We start from the raw sequence: 23,710 nt of genomic DNA, 5'->3' as shown, positions 1-23,710 counted from the left end.
GAGATTTAAGTGACTTTTCTCCTGGTTTGGAGTAATTTTGCCAGTGTTGCAAGATATTTGATTACATGTTTATATGCATTAGGGCTTTGGGGGGCAGAATTCAATAAACTATGTGAGAAGGCAAAGACAACTCAAAAACACATTTAAAAAGAGAGGGGAGTTGCTAGATCACACGACTTGGAAGTGCAGTGTTTAAAATATCCAGTATGAGTCCAGGTAATCGCACAGTGACCAGAGTAAGTCTTGCTGTGTTACTTGGTTCTGTTTTAGCCTTACTCTCAGGAAGGCTCTCCCCATATGGTGACAAAGACGGCCATCAGTAGCTTCTGGGGCTAAGCAGTCATTTTACTGTGTGCTTTCCTTCTCTTTTCTGAAAGGTTGTTTTTGAAGCTGAATTTTTTGTTTTCTATCTGGCTGTTCTTATGTGAGACAACATAGATCCTGGGCCTCTGGCCTCCACCCTACCAGATAACAGCCCTTCCCAGTTGCTAGTACAAATATTAGGTTTCCATGTGCAGGAATTTTGCAGGCTGTTCAAACCTGTGATAATCAGTGAGCAGCCACATGACCTGAAACAAATTCCTCATTCTTGTAGTTAAGCGTAGTCTTCGCTGGTAGGCCCAGAACCTCTGCCTCTGTTTGTGACTGTCAGGAGCACCAGGAGCTTACCACCATGTGGTGCTGCTTAAACCACACCACTGTCGCATACATGGAGATGTTTCTCCTAAGGTCACTAGGGGTTGCAGTTGCATGAATGTTGCCTCCCATCTTATGTTGCTGCTGTTTTTTTTTTTTTTTTGTTTCCTGGAGAATGTATTTAGCCTAAGGGCTAAAAAAGCAAGACTCCCCCCCCCCCCCCCCCCCTTGGAAGTAGCCAGATCCAAAGTAAACTTACTCAGTGTAGCTTAGGCTTTATCCTCAAATTCCATTTCATGTTACAATGAAAAAAGAGGATGCTGTAAACAAGAGCTTTGCAGACTGCTCTTTCTGCTATGGTTATGATCACACCCTAAGCCAGCTGGGTTGTAAAAATGGTTGGTCGTGGTATGGTCATTCAAGCACCTGAGAACTTGGAGGCACAGATTTCTTTTTCTTTTTCTTTTTCTTTTTCTTTTTCTTTTTCTTTTTCTTTTTCTTTTTCTTTTTCTTTTTCTTTTTCTTTATTTATTTGAGAGGTAGAGTTACAGACAGAGAGAGGGAGAGACAGAAAGGTCTTCCATCTGCTGGTTTACTCACCAAATGGCTGCAACAGCCAGAGCTGGGCCGATTCGAAGCCAGGAGCTTCTTCTGGGTCTCCCACATGAGTGCAGGGGCACCAGGCACTTGGACTGTCTTCCATTGCTTTCCAGGCCATTAGCAGACAGCTTGATTGGAAGAGGAGCAGCCAGGATATGAACCAGCCCGTATGGGATGCTGGCACCAAAGGCTGAGGCTTAGCCTGCTATGCAACAGCGCCAGCCCCAGCCTCAGCCCCAGCCCCAAGTCACAGATTTCTTGATGTCCAGTCTTGCACAGGAGTTAGTTAATAGTGACTCACATGAGATATAGGTAAATAGTGGATTTCCTGTTTACTTGTCTTGTCAGCTGCAATGGTTCTGGGCCATAAGGTACTCAAACTGGAATTAGTTGTATTTACTCTTGAAAAGCAAGATTGCAGAATAGTGATTGACATAGAAAATGAATACCAGAATTAGGATGATAGAACTTGAAAGAAAGATGCAGAAGCGAAGGAAAACTTCTGTGTGGCACACCAGATCAAAGGCACACAGAGCAGAAGGCTGTCCTCAGGGGAGGGGGTCTGGGGTTCCTGCACAGTGGGAGTATGGGGTGGGGGCTTGCAGCTGGATCCCATAGTGGGACCCCGGGGTTCTCAGAGCAGGAATCCAGGATTTGCTGGGAAGAATAGTTTTCCCAGTTGATCAGGATATACATTAGCAGGAAGAGACCTAGAAAGACTATTTATTTAGTACTTCCTGGCAGAAAATGGAATTTAGTTCAACCCAAGTGGTGGTGCCGTCATCCCTTCTTTCTTCCTGTGGTGAAGACCTTGGGAGGAAGGGATTCTAATTTCTGAACTAAGGCAACCAGAGGATGGGTGTGTAGTGCAGAGCAAGGACTGAAAAGACTGTGTTTGTTCAGAGAGGTTGGCTTGACAGGGAGTGTTTGTTCAGAGAGGTTGACTTGACCGGGAGTTTTATTATTCTTGTTTTTATTTTATTTGTTTACTTATTTTCATTAGTATAGGAAATACTCTCCTGCAGTTAAAAAATGAGGAGTTCAGGGGAGAGCATTGTGGTGCAGTGGGTTAAGCTGCTGCTTGGGATGCCCACGTCTTATGTTGGAGTGCCGGCTTGAATCCTGCATCCTGCTAATGTGCCCAGGGTTGCAGCAGGTGATTGCCAAAGTGCTTGGTCTCTGCCTCCCATATGAGAGACCTAGATGGAGTTCCTGGCTGCTGACTTTGGCCTGGCCCATCCTGGCTGTTGTGGGCATTCGGGATGTGAACCAGTGGATGGGAGATATCTTCTCTGTCTATCTCTGTCTCTTTTTCTCTGTTACTCTGCTTTTTAAGCAAATGAAAATAATAAATAAATGAACTTTTTTTTAAATGAAGAATTCAAAAGTATACATAGCAAAAATCTCCTTCTACATCTGTTCTCTGGTCAACAGTCAGGGACCAGTGCTATCAATATGCTTGTATCCCCCCAGAGTTATTTTAGGAATAGACAAGCAAACACATGTGGATATATATTCTGTGTGTGTGTGTGGGTGTGTGTGTGTGACACACCCACATTCTTCCCCTTATTTTTGTGCAAGTACACACTATTCTAGACCTTTCTTTCTAAAGTTAGCAGTGGTCTTGGAGTTCTTTTCATACCATGAACAGTAAAAAAGAAACCCCTTCATTCTTTTATGTCTGCATAATATTCTACTGTGACTGTGCCCTAATTAACTTGACTTGTTTTCCTTCAGTGGCTGCTTAGGTTGTTTCCAAGTTTTTAGTACTACAATAATGTTCAGAGTATGTGTTTGGTAGCAGTTAAGCTCCTGGTTTGGATGCTCACGTCCTATATCAGAGTACCTGGGTTTAATCCACGCCTCCGGCTCCCAATTCCATCTTGTTGCTAATATTGACTGTAAAAGACAGCAGTGATGACTCAAATGGTTGGGTTACTGCCAGACACATGGGAGACCTGATTGCAATTCCAACTTCAACATTGTGGCCATTTCTAGAGTGAATCAGTGGATGGGAACACTTGCTCTTGTTCTCTCTGTCTATTTCTTTCTCTGTCTACCAGTGTTGCTCTCTCAAATGAACAAATTAAAAAATTAAAAAATGATGCTGTAGTGAAAGAACTGTGTAAAATTATGAGCAAGTGTATGAAATAGGAAAGGGTAAAAACCACTTAAGATGATGGGAGGTGGTCGGCACCGCGGCTCAATAGGCTAATCCTCCGCCTGCGGCGCCGGCACACCGGGTTCTAGTCCTGGTTGGGGCGCCGGATTCTGTCCCGGTTGCCCCTCTTCCAGGCCAGCTCTCTGCTGTGGCCTGGGAGTGCAGTGGAGGATGGCCTAGGTGCTTGGGCCCTGCACCCCATGGGAGACCAGGAGAAGCACCTGGCTCCTGGCTTCGGATCAGCGAGGTGTGCCGGCCACAGCATGCCAGCCGCAGCGCGCCAGCAGCAGCAGCCATTGGAGGGTGAACCAACGGTAAAGGAAGACCTTTCTCTCTGTCTGTCTCTCTCTCACTGTCCACTTTGCCTGTCAAAAAAATAAAAAATAGGCCAGCGCCACAGCTCACTAGGCTAATCCTCCACTGGCGGCACTGGCACACCAGGTTCTGGTCCCGGTCGGGGCGCTGGATTCTGTCCCGGTTGCCCCTCTTCCAGGCCAGCTCTCTGCTGTGGCCCAGGAGTGCAGTGGAGGATAGCCCAAGTCCTTGGGCCCTGCACCCCATGGGAGACCAGGAGAAGCACCTGGCTCCTGCCTTCGGATCGGCGCAATATGTCGGCCGCAGCGCGCCGGCCGTGGTGGCCATTGGAGGGTGAACCAATGGAAAAGCAAGACCTTTCTCTTTCTCTCTTTCTCTCTTTCTCTCTCTCTCTCTCTCTCTCTCTCTCTCCACTCTGCCTGTCAAAAATAAAAAAATAAAATAAAAAAATAAATAAAAAGATGATGGGAGGTGCCTAGGAGTTACACATAGAGAAAAATCCTTAATGATTGACAAAGGAGCACTATTAAACAAAGTAAGGTGAGATTACAACACAGAGCAACAATTATAACCTCAAATATATATCCCATGGACTTCATGATGTGGGACCCAAAAATGGAATGGAGCTACAAAGGGGCCTACCTTACCGGAAGTGGTTAGCCCTGGAGATCAGAATTACACAGTCAGGTGAAATACCAAGCCTGACTCGTGCTGGGAAACAGCAGTTATGTTGTTTATGGAGAATTAAGGAAAAGTGGCCCAGGAGTTTTGGAGTTGCACCATGTAGTTGCACTGAACAGACGAGGAAACTGGATGCATATCTGATAGAGATCCCAGACTGATGAAGACCAGGGGTGGTAATGGAAGGAGAGAAGCAGCAACTACTTGGATGGACCCTAAAATCTGCAGATAAAGACTGACAAATGTGAAAGTTTGTTTTTCTCACTTGCTTTTTTTTTTTAAGATTTATTTATTTATTTATTTATTTGAAAGTCAGAGTTAAATAGAGAGAGATGGAGAGGCAGAGAGAGAGAGAGATCTTCCATCCACTGGTTCTCTCCCCAATTGGCCACAATGGCCAGTGCTGTGCTGATCCAAAGGCAGAAGCCAGGAGCTTCTTCCGGGTCTCCCACGTGGGTGCAGGAGCACAAGGATTTGGACCATCTTCTACTGCTTTCCCAGGCAACAGCAGAGAGCTGGATCAGAAGTGGAGCAGCCGGGACTCAAACTGGCGCCCATTTGGGATGCCAGCACTGAAGACCGCAGCTTTACCCACTTCACCACAGCACCGGCCCCAATCACTTGCTTCTTGTTTACTCAGAAGGCAGAAAACAAATTTGGGAAAACTGCTATTTTAACTCCAATATTGAAGCAGGAGCTGGTATTATGGCACAGTGGGTTAAGCTGTCACATGTGACACTGGCAAATAATAGGCTGCTGGTTTGAATCCTGACTGCTTCACTTCTGATCCATTTCCCTGCTAATGTGCCTGAGAATACAACGAAAGATAGCCCTAGTACTTGGGCTCCTACGACTCATGGGGGAGACCTGGATGGAGTTCCAGGTTCCTAGCTTCGATCTGGCTCAGACCTGGCCATTGTGTCCATTTAGGGAGTGAACCAATGAATGGAAGAGCCTTCTCTCTCTCTCCCTCTCTCTACATCTGCCTTTAAAATAAAGACATAAATCTTTAAATCTTTAAAAAAAATATTGAAGCAAAGGGAGAAAGTAGCTCATGAAATAAAATGATAGGTATGTTGAGACAAAGTTGTCAATGTATTTGAAGGCTCATGAAATTAAACAAAGTGAAAACTAGGCATAGACGGACACATGCTGTAGGTTTTGTAAATCATAATGTTGGTACAGTAAATTCAAGAATATTGAACTGCTTTAAGATGATAAATTCTGACTGTGACATCTCACAAATAATACTAGTAAAAAGGAAAAGCTTAGAAGTACCTTGAGAAAAACTAATTTTCAAAGGAGCTTGTTGACAGGATAGAAAGGATGTGTAATAAGGACACATGAAAATGCACCTGCATGGCCAGTATCAGGAAGGGCAAACCCCAAACAAGAGTATGATGCTAGGTACAACAGAAAGCCATTTTTTTTTTTAAAAAATTTATTTATTTATTTGGGAGGCAGAGTTAAAGACAGAGAAAGAGGTCTTCAATTTGCTGGTTCACTCCCCATATGGCCACAACAGCTGGAGCTGTGCCAATCTGAAGCCAGGAGCCAGGAGCTTCTTCCAGGTCTCCCACACAGGTGCAGGGGCCCAATAACTTGGGCCATTAGCAGAGAGTTGGATTGGAAGTTTAGTAGCCAGGACTTGAACTGGTGCCCATATTGGATGCCGACACCACTGGCGGGGACTTAACCTACTGCACCACGCTACTGGCCCCCATAAAGCCATTTTTAAAGCTCTTAATAAGAAGATTAAAAAAAGAATAGACTTGATTCCACTGATGCCTGTGACTGGTGCAAAGACTTTACAACAACAGTCCCTAGAATGCTTGCTGTAATTAAATTTTAAGGAATCAGGAAAACCAAATGAGTTGCTAAAAACTGGAAATGAGCCATCTTTTCCTTATCTTCAAAATGACAGAACAAGTTAGTTCTATAGAATGTAAGTCTGTTAAGTTTGAGGTTAACTCTATGGTGGTTTGCCCGAACGTAATGGACAAAGTAGGAATCCATGCCCACCACCAGTGAGTTGCCTCTGACTGACCTCCTTGATTTGGCCAGGAATGGAAATCCACACTGTATAGCAGTAGACCTGGTAAATTCATACTTCAGGGAGGTGGTCCAGTAACACTGCTTAGTGTAGTCTTTTGGACACGATGGAAAAACACAGGATGAATGCTAAAATAGGCATGTTGTTACTGAATGATTTTAGAGTTGGGGATGTGTTATGTACAAATGTGGTGTATGCCATATGTGTCACCTCATACATCATTCATTGATGTATTGAGTGGAGGAGGTAGCATGTATGTATAGACGTGTGTGGAGGAGATATGTCAGTATGTGCATGTTGTGCACCCGTATCTGCTATTGTTTCTGCTTAGATAGTTTCTTCTACTCCCTGTGCCTCTGATGTCAACCTGCAAGGCTGGCCATCGAGTATGGCACAAGGGATCTGTTGTATGTTTGTCCAAGCTATGGGGCTGCCTCAGGGAGAATGCCATGCTTTTGGATCCTGTGAAGAAAGTGGCTGGCCACGGGAGGTGACTGTTATGGGCCGCCAGGCACCAGCTGCCCAGCCTCTGCGCGCTTCCTTCCTTCCTTCTGTGCTTTCTCTTAAGCTTGGTGTGTCTGAAAATTGACTGAGCTTCAGTGCTTTTCTCTCCTCTCTTTTCCTTCCTACAGTCGGTTCTGAATGTGATCAGTGAGCTGCAGGAGCAGATGTGTAGGCTGCAGCTGGACATCCACAGGCAGATTCAAGAGCGCCTGTTACTCAGTAGGGACAACCCTGAGGAGGCAGCGGCTGGTGACGGTGCAGCCGAGCCCCAGCCATGCAGCCAGGACTGTGCCCCTTGGGAGGGGTCACCTGTAGGAACCACACTTAAGTATATCAGAGCATGCGTGTGTGGGGCATTTCCCTGATGGAGGGGCTGGGGTTCCTACTAACCTGAACCGAGTGCTGTGGTTTAGCATGGATCTGTTGTTACCTACAGGCAGAGCTGGGACTCACTCATTCCTCTTGGGATGGGAGGTGAGCTCTGGATGCTTACTGACCAGGGTCTGACCAGGTGAAGCCAACCGCTGTTCAGGTTGCAGCACTCATCTCCCTCAGGACTGGGGATGAGGTGTGTTAGATGCTAAGACTGATAGGGCATTTATGCAAAAGAAACCCCAGTATGAGATTTTTTTTCTCCTGGATGGTTAGATTAAATGCACTTTCATTTTCACATGATCCTTTATTTTACATAAGAAAGCATCATGATATAAAATGCCTGAAATCAGTTCCCTTTATATAAATAAATAAATGTTAAAAATACAAATTGAATTGCCAAAAAAAACTGACATAACATTTCACAAGAATATGTACTAATCAAATAAAATTATGTGCCACAAAAAAGGATCATGAAAAAGAGTCCTTTCAAGTTCATGTTTAAAGAGATTTATGCCCTGTGAGAAAAATAGAACAAAAGTTTACGTTTGATGTGAACAGTTAAGTCATCATCTGAATTTCAAGGAAAAATTCCCCCATGTTATCAGATGAGGGTGATTTCACAACCACTGAGCCATGCACCAGACAAGGCATAAGAACTGGGAGGGCATAATCTGTGTGTCCCCACAATGACAGTCTTCAGGCAATGGTATCCCATACACTTACAACTCTGCCATCAATAGGCCACGTTCAGTCTCAGGACTGAGTAAGGATACAAGCATGGACAGAGGAGCCGCTAACTTCTAGGTGTTGGAGCCCCTCAGGCAGAACTACCTAAGTTCCTAGAAAATGATCCTTAATCAGCTGATAGCCAAAATAGGTGACCAAGGCCTTGAAGTCCAGTGACACAGATCATGGATGTATATTAACCTTAACTTAGAAAAAATTTTTTTAACAAACAGGCATTAGAGATGCTCACCTCAACTCTAAGGCAATATTAATAATTTATCACCACATTCAGGTGTAAGCACTGTCACTTCATGGTGTGTTGGTTCAGAATTCAGAGTCCCAGGCAAGATAAATAATGACTTGAGTTTTGGGTGATCATTCATTGATGTATGACACATACCTGCTGTGTCAGGCACTGCTGATGATCGGAGGAGCTTACAGAAAGAGGAGGAGAATTAACCATAAGTAATCCTATACATAAAGGTTTGAGTGCAAGTTAGGTACAAGATACACAGATTACAAAAAAGAAGGCCTTGCAGAGGGACTTGATATAATGTGGAGGTCGGGTAGCTTTGCTCAGGGAGACCTGAAGGATAGACAGGAGGTAGCCTGGTGGATAGTTCTAGATGGAAGATGCAAATTGGAACGAGAACTGAAAACTTTGCAGTCTGTCTGAAATGTAACTGGCAAGAAAGGATGATAAAGAAGCAAACAGGGACCTGGAACAGGCCAGGCAGTAATGGTCATGGGTTGAAGTTTAGCATGCCAGAATCAGATATTTTTTTAAATCATATTGTTCCCCTGGTGTCCTAAGAGTCAATGGATTTGAAGGGGGCAGGGCAGAGGAGCAACCAATGAAGGGATTGCCTAGGCTACCGACACTCATTGTTAGAGCAGAATAGTGGTGGTAGAATGAGAAGGAAATGAGACATTTGGGTTATATTCTTGGAGATACCAATTGATAAAGCTTGGGGTTGAATTATATATAGGGGAAGAGGGAGAGAGGCCACAGATGCATTTCAGGTTTCTGGCCCAGGCGATTAGATGACTTAAATATGCCAGTTAGTGAAACGGGTGATTTGGGAATTGAGAGTCCCACTTGGGACCTGACATTCCAGAGATGGCTGGGTGACATCCATGTAGAGATGTTGAACAGGAAGTCAACAGTGTGAGTTTGGAGTTCAGAAAGCCTGTGGAAATAATTACCCCAGGCCAATTCTGGTAGGAACTGGTCAGGAGAAGCAGTTATTAGTTAAGGGAATCCTGATTCACGGCCACTGTACTTGGTGGCATCTTCTTTATTGAAAGGGGAGTTTAAAAAGCAGGGGCTCGGGAGTCAGATGATACGGACTTGAATTCCGGTTCCTCCATTTACTAGCAGCACGGACATGCTCACATTGTTTTAGTAACACTTCCCCCACTCAGCAACCTTCCCTGGCTCCCTGTTGTCCAGTGAACAGCATCAGAATCCATATTCTCATATAAAAGCCTTTGCACAGAGCCCCCAGCGTAGCCTCCCCACCCCATCTTCCACTTTGTGCTGACCTCATCCTCCAGTCCTCTCCTGTGCTGTCTCCTACTCTTACCCTCCCTGTGTGCCCTCGCCTTCCCTCTTTTATCAACCTGCTCCTCTGAACTGGAACACCTATTTTGATGTCCACCTATGGCACCTAGCATTTGTTCTCTTACTGATTCATTTCTGTGCTTCTGGCTGTGATTTCCTCTGGGAAGCCTTCTACAATCATGTACCTCCTCCTCCAAGTTCCTCTACCCCTAGCACAGAGAGAGGACTCCGTCCGCATCACGGGAGAAGAAGCTGCTTCCTTTCAGTACGACTTCTTGTCTTTCCATTTCCAATCCTTACCTCTCTGGCCCCCAGCACACCTGTGCATGATGTAGACATACACGGATGTCAGAGGAAGGGGCAGGCAGAATAGTTTTTTTTTTTTTTTTTTTTTTTTTTTTTTAAAGAAACATTTTCTCTTATGTCTGGAACTCCCTAACGTTTGTCAGTGCTTCTGAAACACAGACCAGATTTCAAGATTAAGGCTGAAGTGTAGAGCTTGACATGGCTGCTGCCCCGGCATCCCGTGTGCATGAGCTCACCAGGCTTGTAGACCTAGCACATGCCTTTAACCATAAGGACTTTGTCTCCCTGATCCTTCTAGGAGTTACTGCAAGAGCTCAGACACCTCAAAATCAAAGTGGAAGAGTTGGAGAATGAACGGAATCAGTATGAGTGGAAGCTGAAGGCCACTAAGGTAAAGGGTGGGGCTGATGTTCATGGGGACAGCACAGAGGCCCTGTGGGGGAGGGTCTAAGGTCAGACTCAGAGTTTCCAGGAGCCTAAATTTGAAAAACACAAACTAGGCTGGTAGTGTGGTGCAGTGGGTCAAGCTGCTGTCTGTGACACCAACATCCCATATCACAGTGCTGATTCAAGTCCTGGTCACTCTGCTTCCAATCCAGTGCCCCACAAACACACCCGGCAAAGCAACAGAAAATGGCCCAACTTCTTGGGCCCTTGACACCCATGTGGGAGATCCAGATGGAGTTCCAGGCTCGTGGCTTTGGCTTGGCCCAGTCCTGGTTGTTGTGTCCATTTGGGGAGCAAACCAGCAGATGGAAGATCTCTTTCTCTCTGTGTCTCTCCTTCCCTTTGCAGCTCTGTCTTTCAAATAAACAAATCTTCAAAAGGAAGGGAGGAAGGGAGGAAGGGAAGAAGAGTGCAAGCCAGTCCTACTATGTGGACATGCAGTGGTGCTCAGACAGTGCAGCACCAAGGCTTGATCCACGAACACTCCTCCTGGGGAAAGCCTGTGAGATTCTGAGCTGCTAAAGTGCAGTAACTGAGTCTCCTTCCCCTTGCCGAGTCCCACAGCTCCTGACTGAAGGTGGACCGGGGGGGCTGAGTGATCAAGCGAATGAGCCGGTAGGCACACTGTTAGGCAGTGAGCTGGGGAGTGCAGAGGTGATGAGTCCTGGACAGATGAATTTCAGCGTTATGTTGGGTTCATCTTGCTAGGTGTAACAGTCCCTTTTATAACTAGTTTTTCCAAAGATAGGCATACTTGATTTTAGACAATTGATGTATTCCTAAAAATGATTTAAATCATTTTTTTCCCCATTCAAATTCACCTGGGAAGCTTTCTGTTTAAAGGACACAAAGAATAAATTCTTTGGTTGGGTGGAGTTGAGAGACGAAGCTCTCACAGCCTAATACTCATAGTAGAAAAATTTCAGACCATAAAAGAAAAATTAAAGGAATAAATCACCTAAGAGCGGTCATTATTACTTTTTCCTCCCATGTATTTTTCTCTGTCTTTGTGGTCTTTCTGTCTCCTAATTTCTTTCTTAATTTCTGGTATTGACCAGTTATATGCAGTTTTACACCATGCTTTTTTCATTTAAGTTTTTTTGATTTCCATTTTATTAAAATGCTAAACATGATGTTAATATGCACTTAAAATTCCAGAAAATAAATGTAAAATAATTTGCTTAACCATTTTACAGATGATAAAACTGAGATACAAACTTTCTCGAGAACTGATAGCTAGATAGTACCAACCAGCTCCATCTATCTTCTATTTTTGTCTGAATATAGCCTTGTATGAAGATAATCCAAAAGATTTGTAGAAAATTGAATTAAAATGTTTATGTATATAGACATAAAATACGTATATATGTAAAAATGTTTATTTTAGTATAAAATATTTGAATTTCATGCAGTTTTTATCATAATATTCATTTTCCATGAAATTTTTGAAGACCTTGTCTATATATGATCTCAGTTTTTCTGTACAAACAAATTTATCTTTAATTCCAGTTTTCCTAGAACCTTTTGAAACACTCTTGTGTGTGCTATACTTCACACTCACTAATTCTGGATGCATTGCTTTGCTCATTGGCTCTGAACTTTCTTCCATTATGGTGCTTCAGTCAACCAAGTCCTGTCTTGGTGAAACCTTTGAAGTGTACATACCTCTGTTAGAAGACCAAATAACTCTTTTCTTTTTACGTTACATAAACTCTTTGCCTTAGCATGTAGAAATTTGAAAAGATAAGTGTTATTTAATAATTACCAGGTGTGAAGCACTTCCTACATGCCAGGATACACCAAGTCCTTTGCATGCATTTTATCATTTAATCCATAAAATATCTCAGTAAGTATACTTTATTATTTTCATTTGTACCTGTAGGGAAACAGGCTCAGAGTGGTCAAGGCGAGGTTCAGATCCAGTCTATGCTGCTCCCCTGTTCTCATCCTCTTTTCTGTATCATTCTGATTTACTGCAGTAAAAACCTACACTGTTTCTGAAAGTTCTTCAGTTTTTGCTGAAGGCTTCTCAGTCCCTAAAGGTGAACCATCTTCCAGTACAGTGTCTATAGGCCATGGTCCATGAGTTGTTTTTTGTTTTTTGTTTTTTGGACAGGTAGAGTTAGACAGTGAGAGAGAGAGAGACAGAGAAAGGTCTTCCTTCTGTTGGTTCACCCCCCAAATGGTCACTGTGGCTGGAGCTACACTGATCTGAAGCCAGGAGCCAGGTGCTTCCTCCTGGTCTCCCACGCGGGTACAGGGCCCAAGCACTTGGGCCATCCTCCACTGCCTTCCCAGGCCACAACAGAGAGCTAGACTGGAAGAGGAACAACTGGGACTAGAACCCAGCACCCATATGGGATGCCACGGTGCCGGCCCCGGTCCATGAGTTTAATGAGGCCCAGCACTGGTGGGGACCCAGAGCACGCATCTGTACCTGCCTGCCTGCCAGTCTGTGTGGCTGTCTCGAGCCTCTTGCCACACAGCTCTAGCCTCAGTGACTGTGGCATTGATGGCAGCAGCACTACTTTGTCCTCATGTTCAGATGAGAGCTTCTGGGCTTTTGTTGGCCATCCTAGCAGTGGGGGCAGCTAACCTCTAACAGAACATCTGGTAGTTTCTGGCCTATTCTGTGGGCATCGGTACAAGGGAAGTTGGGTCCAGTCACTTAGTCTGTAGATCCACAGTACATACAAAGGTAACTCCATCGGGAGGCAGGGCTCAGAAGCAGCCTCCTAGTACCAGGTGCTAGGCTGCCTCAACAGGCCCACTTACTAAAGTCTTACCTTGGGACCTGCAGCAAGCATCAGACGTGTAGATTCCTAACAGAGACCAGCATCCATCCAGCCTGCAAAGAAAGGGAGAAACAGGCATAGAGAGACACAAGGAAGGTTAAGGTAATATCTTCCAAAAAGAGTCTCTCATGGAAATAGGTGTTTGGATTGAGAGCCTCTAGGCTAGGGTTTTCAGAAGCCACTGTCACTGTTAATTGTAAACCTGTGGGCCCCAAGGCCCTGAGTGAGCTATGAAAGACTACTCCAAGGCTGCATTTCTTAGCAAGCAGTTTAGCACAGAGAGACCTGGCTGTCTGTCTCTGTAAAGACCAGGTCAGGGGCCGGCGCCATGGTGTAGTGCCAGTTTGAGTCCCGGCTGCTCTACTTCCTATCCAGCTCTTTGCTGTGACCTGGGAAAGCAGTAGAAGATGGCCCAGGCCCTTGGGCCCCTGCACCCAAGTGGGAGACCCAGAGGAAGCTCCTGGCTCCTGGCTTCAAATCAGTGCAGATCCGGCTATTACGGCCAACTGGGGAGTAAACCAGTAGATAGAAATATCTCTCTCTCTCTCTCTCTCTCTCTCTCTGCCTCTCTGCCTCTCTGCCTCTCTCTGTGTAACTCTGACTTTCAAGTAAATAAATAAATCTTTAAAAAATAAAATAGAAAGAGCAGGGTGGGGCAAGGCTCTACAGTGAATAGGGGAGTAAGCAAACATACCCCTCAGCTCTTTTTTCCTTTATTTGCTGTCTCTGTCCCATTTGGGGGAAGATTAGAGACAGTGGCCTCAGGGACCCCAAGCCTTATAAGAGTGGCCCTCATCTGTCCCATTACATCTGGGGTTGGTGGAGCCCTTGCTGGGCAGGCAGGCCGGCCTGACTTACATCCTGGCCTGGTCACTGAGTAGTTCTTTCACTTTGACACTGAATGTTGCACAAATTCTGTATTCTTCCCAGTGGCTTGAAGGGCTGTTGCTTCCCTCCGTACTTTCTTGTGAGGATTGATCTAAGAAAGAGCACAGAGGCTGAGGCGGAGGTGCTAAACCAAACACAATGCCCCTTGTGCAGAAGGAACCACCGACAGGACCAGTGCTCATTTGGTACTTTGAAGTTATTCAGCATTTAACATGGGCCTCTGTGGGAAAGGACAGTCCATATAAAACCCTTGACAACTGGTTTGTTAGCACACAGGGAGATATGGCCAGAGTAGGATCCTTTGTATTGTATTCCATTGGCTTTGAGAACAATAGTAATAGCATTTATTGAGCACTTGATAGACAGATTGTATTAGACTAACTTGCTCATTACTATTGTATTAATTCTCACTGCAGTCTTAGGAAGTAGCTGTTCTTTTCCCCTGTTTTACAAACGAGCTGTGACTCAGAAAGGTTATCTTACTTGCCCACAGTTACCTAACTAGAAAATTAGAGAATCTAGGTTTGCTTAATGCCAAAGTCAAAGTGCCTCTCTACACAGTCCTGATCTTTAATGAGTATGGGAAAGCATGGACAACCAAACCTACTGTTGTGTGTGAAACTTAATCTGCTCTATTTAATGGAGACGTGAACATCATGTAATGTAGCTCCCCGTGTGCATGGATGCATAGAGGAAGATGTGTGCACCCTTGTGTGCTACACGTGCATACTTGTTTTGGGAAAGTATATATGCTAAGCACACTTGAATTCTTGTGTGTACTTAAATATGGGTGAGGATGCAGAAGCAGTGACTGCACAAAAGGTGGGGGAGCATTGAGGGAGGGAGAATTCCACCACCAGGAGCGATTTGATTTCTGTTGCATTTCCTGTGTGGGGTGGAAAGATGAAAGATGCACTTGTTAGAGTAGTGTATCTAAATGCTATTGCGTGACTGTTTTGGAGAAAGAAAACCATATTTAGAAATAACCTCTACACTAAGGACAGCACTCCTAAGGCATTCAGCCTCAGCCCTCTGGTCTCACTGATATCTGAGTCTTACAAGGCAGGACAGAAAAAAGTCTGGTCAAGTAGCAGGTTGCACTGGAAGGTTCAGATTGATGGCTAGATCCGTAGACAGGGCCAGAAGAACTGAGAAGGATAATTCACTCAGCAGAGTTCCACCCTTTGGGGAGGGGCAGTGTGCCCCTCTGACTCTCCCCCTCTGCTCTCAATCTTTGATGTGTCCTGGGGTATGTAGATAAATAGTCTTGGGTTCTGACGCAAGCCACTTCATCATGGTTGGCCACCCCATCTGACCTGATAGGGATCCTCTTGCTCTTCCAGGCCGAGGTAGCCCAGCTGCAAGAGCAGGTGGCCCTGAAAGATGCAGAAATTGAGCGTCTGCACAGCCAGCTCTCCCGGACTGCAGCTCTCCACGGTGAACACGCAGAGAGAGGTGACTGGCTTGACTGACTAAATGCAGTTGTCCTGGACCCTCTCTTAAAAGTGGGCATGTGTGTCTATTAATGAGTGTGTGTACAGTTGTGTGAGTAGGTATGCTTTTACATATGTCCATGTATGTATGTGTGCAGGCACTGTGAATTAATGGATACGTGTGTATGTGTGCATGCTTATGTATGTGAGCTTACAAAACATAGCTCTATTGTAGAGTCATGGCTACGGACCCCCTCCCTTACCCAAGAGACAACTACTAAGACTTTTCTTAAGTGCACAGTGTTCCCTGGAGCTCTGTTAATTGTGCAACCATCTCTGGAGCTTTTACTGAGAATGGAGGAAATACACAACTTTCATTTAATTGAAAACCCTTGCTTCCATGTTATCACCAAAGGACGCGCTTTAGCAGTTCAGTCATTTCATGGATACCTGCCTGATACTTAAACAAGGCCCTGAGGTTGCAAAAACAAATCAGTTCTTTTTCATGTTTTCGATCTCAACTCAAATGTTATCTCTCAGAGAGACCCTTTTTGGCCATTCTACTTCCAGAAGGTGCCCCTTGTCCTGTTCTCTTATGTCAGCATCCTCCTATTTTTTTTTTCTCTTCATAGCACTTAATTTAACTTTTCAGTACTCGGTTTTGGGAGATCTTACAGTATAGACTGTCATTACCACTCTGAGGCAGGGAGTGTCTCTCATATCTGCAGAGTCCAGCACAATATTTAACCAATGATAGGCACCTAAGAAATACTTATTGGATAAGTGAAAGGATGATGAGTGGCCTCTGAGATGTCCAAGTCTTGCTGACTAGCAAATGTTTTATATTTATGGTTATTTGCTGTGTGTACAGAAATTTCATACATCTTTCAACTTTTTCTCTTTCCAAGAGACTACAAAGCAATGCTGGAGGGGATCATATAGTCCCATGAATTGGTGCCACAACACAGTCTCTTCTTGGCCTTAGTGCTGCTAAGCTTGGATCCCTACCTGGGGTGTGGGAGCCATACAACGATTGCTTAGGCTAGAGAGGGAAATTAGTGAACACCATGCTCATCCCTCTCCCAGCCTTTCTTAGTGTCTTCCCAAACCACTGGGTGTGTCACCTACCTACCTGTGGAGGTTGAGTCCCACAGAGATATCCTGCACCATCTGAAATGCCAGATCTGGCCAGAGAGCTCCCCGTGATGTGACTTTTAGGTCAGGCAGCCTTCTCAGTCTACTCCATGCTCCCTGACATTCCAAGCCATCTGGGCTCTACCGTACTCCATCATTGGGTACCTCCTGGAATTGGTCCTTTGGTCATTTGCTGCTTAGGTTGGGTTCTGACCAATTAATTGAGATTTGTCCATCTACCTGGAGCTTATCACTCTGCCCCCCATAAACTGGACTACAGAGTTGATATCAGCTGCCAGAAACCTAAGATAATGAGCAAGTACTCTCCATTTCACTCTGAAAAAGACTGCTTACAACTATGTACACAAAGTCCATAGATCTCTTGTTTTCCTTGTTTGATGTAACAAACATTCCAAAAGAAAACTGGTGCCTATACTTTAGTTCCTTGTCTCTGTACTTTGCTTACACTCGCATAGACAACCATATTCCTTTTGCAATACTCATTTTAAGGGTAAGTGTAGGTCCTTCTTTGAAAAAAGCTGTATGCCAATTTCTAGACTCTAAGTATATGGCAGATGACCTCTTGCTCATTTAGGCATTGGCCTTTGACATGGTTCTCTGGACCAGTCTGGGAAGAAGTCAGTGAGCCCCTGTCGGGTCCAAAGTGAGAGAAAACAAATGAGTTTTTCACCACAGACTGACAGATTCTTCAGACCACAGGGAAGTTCTGTGAGTTTATGATAAAATTATTTTCCCTTAACCATAGTATTTGTTTTAACATATTTATTGACACATCTAAACATTGGTTAGTCAATTCTGACTATACAAACTGCCTATATTAAGCCAACTGCCAAACTATTTTAAATAATTTTTCCCAGTCTTTATTCAGTTGTAGAATTTTCTTTTTTATTTGAAATTTTCTGCTTATAATTCTGTTGGCCTATATGATTTTCTCCAAAATCAGTCCGGGTATGTGGCTACTCAAGTTATAAAGGCTAAGAACTGCTTCTTCTATATTAGACATTATATTATCTGTGTTCTTGGGAGATGTTGGTTGTGAATGATTTTTGAGTTCTTCTGTGTCAACTTGAGTAAATGGCATTTTGATTTTGCTGTTAAATGTCTATGAACAGTAGGTAGAATATTAGGTTCTTTCATTTAATAGTCCGAAAAAGCATGTAATGAGACTGACCCTATGCCAGATAGTATTTTAAGCACTTTAGAGAAATAATGAAGCCCATATTCAGATGGAAGATTTTCAAGTTTGAATTTAAGTAATGTTTTAGCATGTGTGGTCAATGGAGTGTGTTTATGTCAGTGGTTCTTTCTATACTTCAATTTTTATAGACCAAGAAATTCAACGCCTGAAAATGGGGATGGAAACTTTGCTTGTTGCCAATGAAGATAAGGTAAGATGGTCATTGAGCAGCTTTGTCCTTTCCCTGTGCTGACAGCTTTGGCTCTGTATAGTCCCCACTGGTCTCCAGTACTCTGAATAGTGCCATGCCCATCAAACCATTGATTCAAGGATCAGGAGAATGGTTTCTACATCCTGGGGACTTGGCCTCACCCACCTGTTTGTGACTTTGCTGCCTGGGAACTTTGCCTAAATGGAATCTTCCAAAAACAGATTAGATCCCTGCCTATTCCTGCTAGTCTGGGGAAAAGTTACTCCTGTGGTTATTGCCAGTATCATAGCTCCTGTTGAGACTACTAGCAAAACTCAGGAATAGGCCACCAACCTCCAATATATATAATCTGGTGTAGAACCATCATAGAGACACTTGGAAGCGTGCAGTACCCTACCACATTGTATTCTTCCCATCGAATTCCTTCATAATCATAAAATATTCATCTCTAAATATAGAGCTCCTATCTGACGTAAACATCATCTCTAAGGATCATAATCCTGTATTTTATAAATGAAGAAACAGACTCAAAGTGCTTAAGTAATTTTGCCCAAAGCATGGACGTTAGTAGATAGCAGAGCCAGGGATCATACCCACATTTGTCTAATGCCAGGATACATGTGGCCTCTCAACTTCCTAGGTCTCTGCTTTGAAAGAAAGAATTTCCTCTGGGAATTTCCTTTGTTGTATAAGGTCTCTCAGACTCCTGAGGAATAGGTGGGTGTATTAAGATAAAGAAGACAACCTTATTGTAGTCTTTGTGTGTGTTTGGTTGGGGGGAAGTTCAGAGGGTAACCCAGGACTAGGAGGCTAATTTCAATGACTGTTTCAGAAAGGTAAGGAGACAGTGAGTTTCATGCTTCTGGGAATGTTAAGCCCCACCAAGCACATCTTAAACAGTGACTGTTGACTCATAATCTTCAGTTAATCATGAGTGCCGACAGCTGCCTCTGAGGCAGTCCACTGGGACTTCAGTTCATTGGGTGGTCCTGGACATTCTCTGAGGTACTCTTTAGATCCACATGGGGTATCTGCTGAGCATAGCCTGGGCTCCAGCATCTAAGTTAGTGTGTTTAAATCTGCCCTCACACCATGATAGGACCGTCGGATAGAAGAGCTCACTGGGCTGTTAAACCAGTACCGGAGGGTGAAGGAGATTGTGATGGCAACTCAAGGTAAGACAAAAGGCAGTCCTACCATTCTCTCCCAAACATAGTCTATCTACTGTGTTACTGTGTTAAATCTAAGGGCAGTCCTGTGAGAAAGTTCTTTACCTCCATTGGCAGAAGATCCCCTACTCGAGATTGTTTGCACTATCCATGGATGGTGGGAAATTGGCCACTGTTGATTTCCAGAAGTTTTGTCAAGTGGTAGTGAGCTCAGAACTTCCAGGGACTATCTGTATCACCCTGAAAATAGAACTTTCAATTTCATCCCCTTGTGGTGGTCACAATTTCATCCCCTTGGGGGAGGGGGAGTCTCTATTGTAACTTCCAGGATATCCCTTACAGACAGCAAGTAAAATCAAAAATCTACTCAGATCAAAAATCTACTCAGAACTCTCAGTGGGGGGATAGAGTTTGTTCTCTCAGAGAACCTTTTTTTTTTTTTTTTTTTTTAGAATTTCAATGATCTTAAAAAAAGATTTATTTATTTACTGAAAAGTGGAGTTAGAGAGTAAGAATGGTAGAGGCAAAGAAAGAGAAGCCTGCCTTCTGCTGGTTCACCAACAGCCAAGGCTGGGCCAGACCGGAGCCAGGAGCCAGGAGCCAGGAGCTTCTTCAGGGTCTCCCACATGGCTGTAGGGGCCTAAGCACTTACGTGATCTTCCACTGCTTTCCCAGGCCATTAGCCGGGAGCTGGATTGGAAGTGAAGCAGTCAGGATTCACACTGGCATCCATGTGGGATGTCGGCTTAACCCTCTACAGCACCGCACTGACCCCTCCTAGAAAATCTAAATCTTCAGCAGCTCAGATGACATTCTGGGACCCCTGCTTGAGTCTCTGTGTATCTGGGTTCCCACAGAATGTCATAAGACATGGATAGCTGTTGTGCTTTGTATGTTCTGCCTCGACTAAATGCGATATGTAGGCACCATCTGTGTTCTTGTGATACCATGGTATGTACACCAGGCTGTGCACCTTGGTGTTCAAGCTTTTGACCTGGGATCCCATTGCAGATCCTGCAGAAGCAGCTATTTCACAGAAGAGGGCTGCTTTGTTAGTTAGGGATTCTTCAGGAACTTTTGATTCTGGCTGAGCTTTTGCCTCTTCATGGGAAGAAACCAAGCCTCTGCAGGGTTGTGGTTGACTAGTCTGTGCCCAGGACCTCTGCCCACTGCCACATACACATCCCAGCCCTCTTTTCTCTAATCCTTTGGGATCTTGGGTCAAGTCACTATTAGGACCTAATTGCCTGTGGCCAGAGGCCTTGCCTTAGTTTCATAGGTGAGTGTTGACCTTGAAGTGACTCTCATAACAGGCCTTGCTCAGCTGCCCTCAAGCATTTAATGAATTAAACTCTTGATGTCCCTCTGTGTATTTCTTGGTCTTTCTTAATGAAGGAGAAACAATGTTGGGATTTTGTTGGACAACTATGGTTTCTGAATCTTTCACACAATAATGATCCACCTCATCTGCATTAATGCTTCCAGGACCCTCAGAGAGAACTCTCTCCATCAATGAAGAAGATCTGGAGGGAAGCTTCAGAAAATGGAACACCTCAAATAAAGACCCTGAAGAATTATTTAAACAAGAGGTACCTGTTTCCATCCATAATGTAGGGTTTCAGCAGCCGTCAGAGCTTGTCTTGAGGTGAGGGGAAGATCTAGTCAGACATCTGTCAGGGACACATCTTGACCAGTGAATAATTAAGTCAAGGGAGTGGTTCCAAGCCCTGGGGAGAAAAATGAGGGGAGGGACCAGGACTCAGGCCTGTACTCTAGCTTGGAGCAGCATGATAGATGGTGGAATGGTCAAGCATTGTAATTTTCCTTTCGAATCAGGTTGTTTATTTTTGTCTCTTTTCTATGGAATGTAAATCTAGACCAATGGTAGCATTTGTTTTGTTTACCACCATTTCTTTATGGTTTGCATTAATGCCTCCTCCTCTGTAGGATGTAACACATATTTGTTGACTTAACCACGCATCTTGCTCATATAGAGAGATAATTAACTCCTAAAGTGAGACATCTCTACTTTACACATATCCTCTTGCAGTCTTGATAACCAACATAGAACTTTTCTTTCTTTTGTTTGTTTATGTAAAATCGACTCTTATTGTATGAATCTCACAATAGGCAAACAAGCTAATAGATCCAGATCTCAGGTAGAGGAAGGGCTTCAGCTTATGGTCAGCTTGTAAAAAGATTTGTAAATATGCCGAATGGTCAAACAGAAAAAGAATTTAGCTATAGCTCAAAGCATTTTAATTAAGAGAGGAGCAAATATGTCATCCAGTGACCTAATTACAAATCAGAACAAGTACCCCAGGTTGCTGGCGATTACAAAATAGCAGGAACCAAACGTTGCTTACTACTTTTGTGTGGTCACTGCAGTGAGCACTCTATGTGGCTCACCTCTTATTCTCCTAATGACACCCCACTTGGGTCCTTGTGAGGTTCAGAGAGGTATATAATTTACCCAAGACCATACAGTAAGTAGATGGCAGAACTTGGACTTGGACCTAGGGCTATCTGACCACAAAGCCCAGGCTTTTAATAACTATGTTATATTGCCAGTGTTCTTTCTATAGTATATTAACAAGATCCTGGGCTGTGAGGAAGCAGTCATTGTGGTCAGCAGAACACTGAAGACATAGCCCTGTGTGCTTTGAATAACTGCTGTTCATGCTGGCTCCACTAGGGCTGCGCTTTTCTTTCTTGCCTTCTTGGTGAGGCCATTCTCATTTCTCAAAATTCATCTCAAGTCTTCTCTCTTCTAATGGCCTCCACAACCTTCCCATGAGTGAGGAGAGGGAGGAAGCCCCTTCCCTCTATTCCTATATTATGTTTAAGTGTTAGTGCCATTAAGGACATGTTGCATTATTTGTTTTATCCTGTTTGCTTATCTAACTTCCAGCAGTGGGGAGTGCTTGTTCCACACCTAGTGTAGGGCCTGGCAGGCAGTTGATGTTGCTCTTGTTTGTTGAGTGACTTTTATCAGTAAGGATTCTCTGAATGCAAACAATAGACATTGACTGTGTAACCTAAGCCAAAAGGGAATGTTTTGGGGAGGGTATTCAGGGACTCATGGAATAAAAGGAAAAACAAAAGAACTATGTTTAGAAAGGGCAGGAGCAGCAAAAGCCCAGGAACCTCGGTCTCAGGACTGTATTGCTAGGATATGAACCTTGTCTAAGGTTTGGGGCCCAGGAAGAAGCGGAATTAGCTGGAATGATATGCCTACCCCTTGGCATCTTGAAAGATCCAAGTGCCAATATTGATGTATCCACCCTGGGACAGAATGTGGCTCCCCAAAGGAATTTTCCAAAGAAGGGGAAAGGGTGATAGATACTTCCCAAACAGTAACTTTACTCCATGGTGACATTTCTGTTTCTGGTGCAGATACCTCCAAGATGTAGCTCCCCTGCAGTGGGGCCTCCTCCGCTTCCACAGAAATCACTGGAAACCAGGTAGGAGGTCTGGGCATTTCTCTGGAGCCTCTGTGTTCTTAGGCTCCTTCTGGGGACTCCTGAAGTAGATATTGGCCACGCAGGATTAGCACAGGCACCCTGTCCCCGCCTGCCCTTTCATAGTCACCAACCAGGTCTCTCTCCTGGCTGCACAGGTACTTCCCTTCCCACAGGATGAAGGTCTGGAGCATTGTCACTGAGAAAAAACTGGCCAGGGAAAGGGGTTGGAGCCTCAAAGGACTGGAGGCTTGCAAACTCATTCATGCCTCCCCGCAACCCGCCCCTGAGTGGCTCTCTGGAGCTGAGAGCATCCTGTGATATGTGTCTGTATTTTCCATCAGTCCCTTGGCACTGTCCTTCCCACTCCCAGAGTAAATCTAGACATTTGACCACCCAGGCTTTCTAGGGAGGATCAAGTCTCCTCCCAGAGAAGTGAGTCCAGTTGCTTTGGGGATGCTGCACAAAGCACTGAACTTAATGGACGGGCTTATGGGATCACTTCACTGCAACCTATCTGGTTCCCTCTAACTGAACCCATTTCCAGTTAGTATGTCACCTCCTTGAAATGTGTTTCCAAGTTGTGACCTATGTCAGGAAGCTATGGAGATTTCACCACCACCAATAGGCTCTCTCAGCCAAGGTGTCTGGGGAAGATGGCCACAGGCATGACAGAAGTCTCATCAAAATGGTGCTGACTCGTAGAGCCCGTTTCCCTGAGAGTGGTTGTTCCTCAGAGAACAATGGCAATGGCAGAGGGTGACTGGCCAGTCATTAGTTTTGCACAATAAGAAATTTGGTTTATGAGTTCACTCAGGGGAAGTCAACACTGAGGGACTCACGCTGACCCGACCCATGAGACTGATTTATGAACAGAAGTTCACATAAACTGAGAACTATGATGGCCAAGGAGACTTGTTACAAGGTGACCCTTGCCCCTTCTCTGCACACCCCCCCCGCCCCAATTTGGCATCCTTCTCTGCAAAATGACGCCCATGTAAGCAGAATTCCCGTGGGCGTGCAGAGCCAGAGCAGAGGGTTGGAGGATCCTAG

General features: G+C 44.5%; 1 protein-coding gene across 50 annotated transcripts in view; it reads left to right on the top strand.

Moving 5' to 3' along the window:
* PPFIBP2 (PPFIB scaffold protein 2) overlaps positions 1 to 23,710 on the top strand; it is a 172,829-nt gene that overhangs the window by 119,391 nt on the left and 29,728 nt on the right. For 26 of the 50 annotated variants that reach the window (XR_016231805.1, XM_089329426.1, XM_089329424.1 and 23 more), the window contains 7 exons: positions 7,079 to 7,261; positions 10,220 to 10,312; positions 15,395 to 15,506; positions 17,966 to 18,027; positions 19,127 to 19,202; positions 20,682 to 20,785; positions 22,593 to 22,660. Coding sequence is in view for 48 of the 50 variants with exons in the window: in XM_089329426.1 (XP_089185552.1) it covers positions 7,079 to 7,261; positions 10,220 to 10,312; positions 15,395 to 15,506; positions 17,966 to 18,027; positions 19,127 to 19,202; positions 20,682 to 20,785; positions 22,593 to 22,660 (698 nt within the window). In the remaining 2 variants the exon portion in view is untranslated. The remainder of the gene's footprint in view (positions 1 to 7,078; positions 7,262 to 10,219; positions 10,313 to 15,394; positions 15,507 to 17,965; positions 18,028 to 19,126; positions 19,203 to 20,681; positions 20,786 to 22,592; positions 22,661 to 23,710) is intronic. The other 24 variants (XR_016231806.1, XM_089329432.1, XM_089329493.1 and 21 more) reach the window with 1 other exon arrangement.

This window comes from Oryctolagus cuniculus, chromosome 1 (genome assembly GCF_051225735.1).
Source record: "Oryctolagus cuniculus isolate XC-2025 breed Fujian yellow rabbit chromosome 1, ASM5122573v1, whole genome shotgun sequence".
NCBI lineage: Eukaryota > Metazoa > Chordata > Mammalia > Lagomorpha > Leporidae > Oryctolagus > Oryctolagus cuniculus.
The sequence above is the reverse complement of the archived record's forward strand: the minus strand, read 5'-3'. Positions and strand labels throughout refer to the sequence as shown.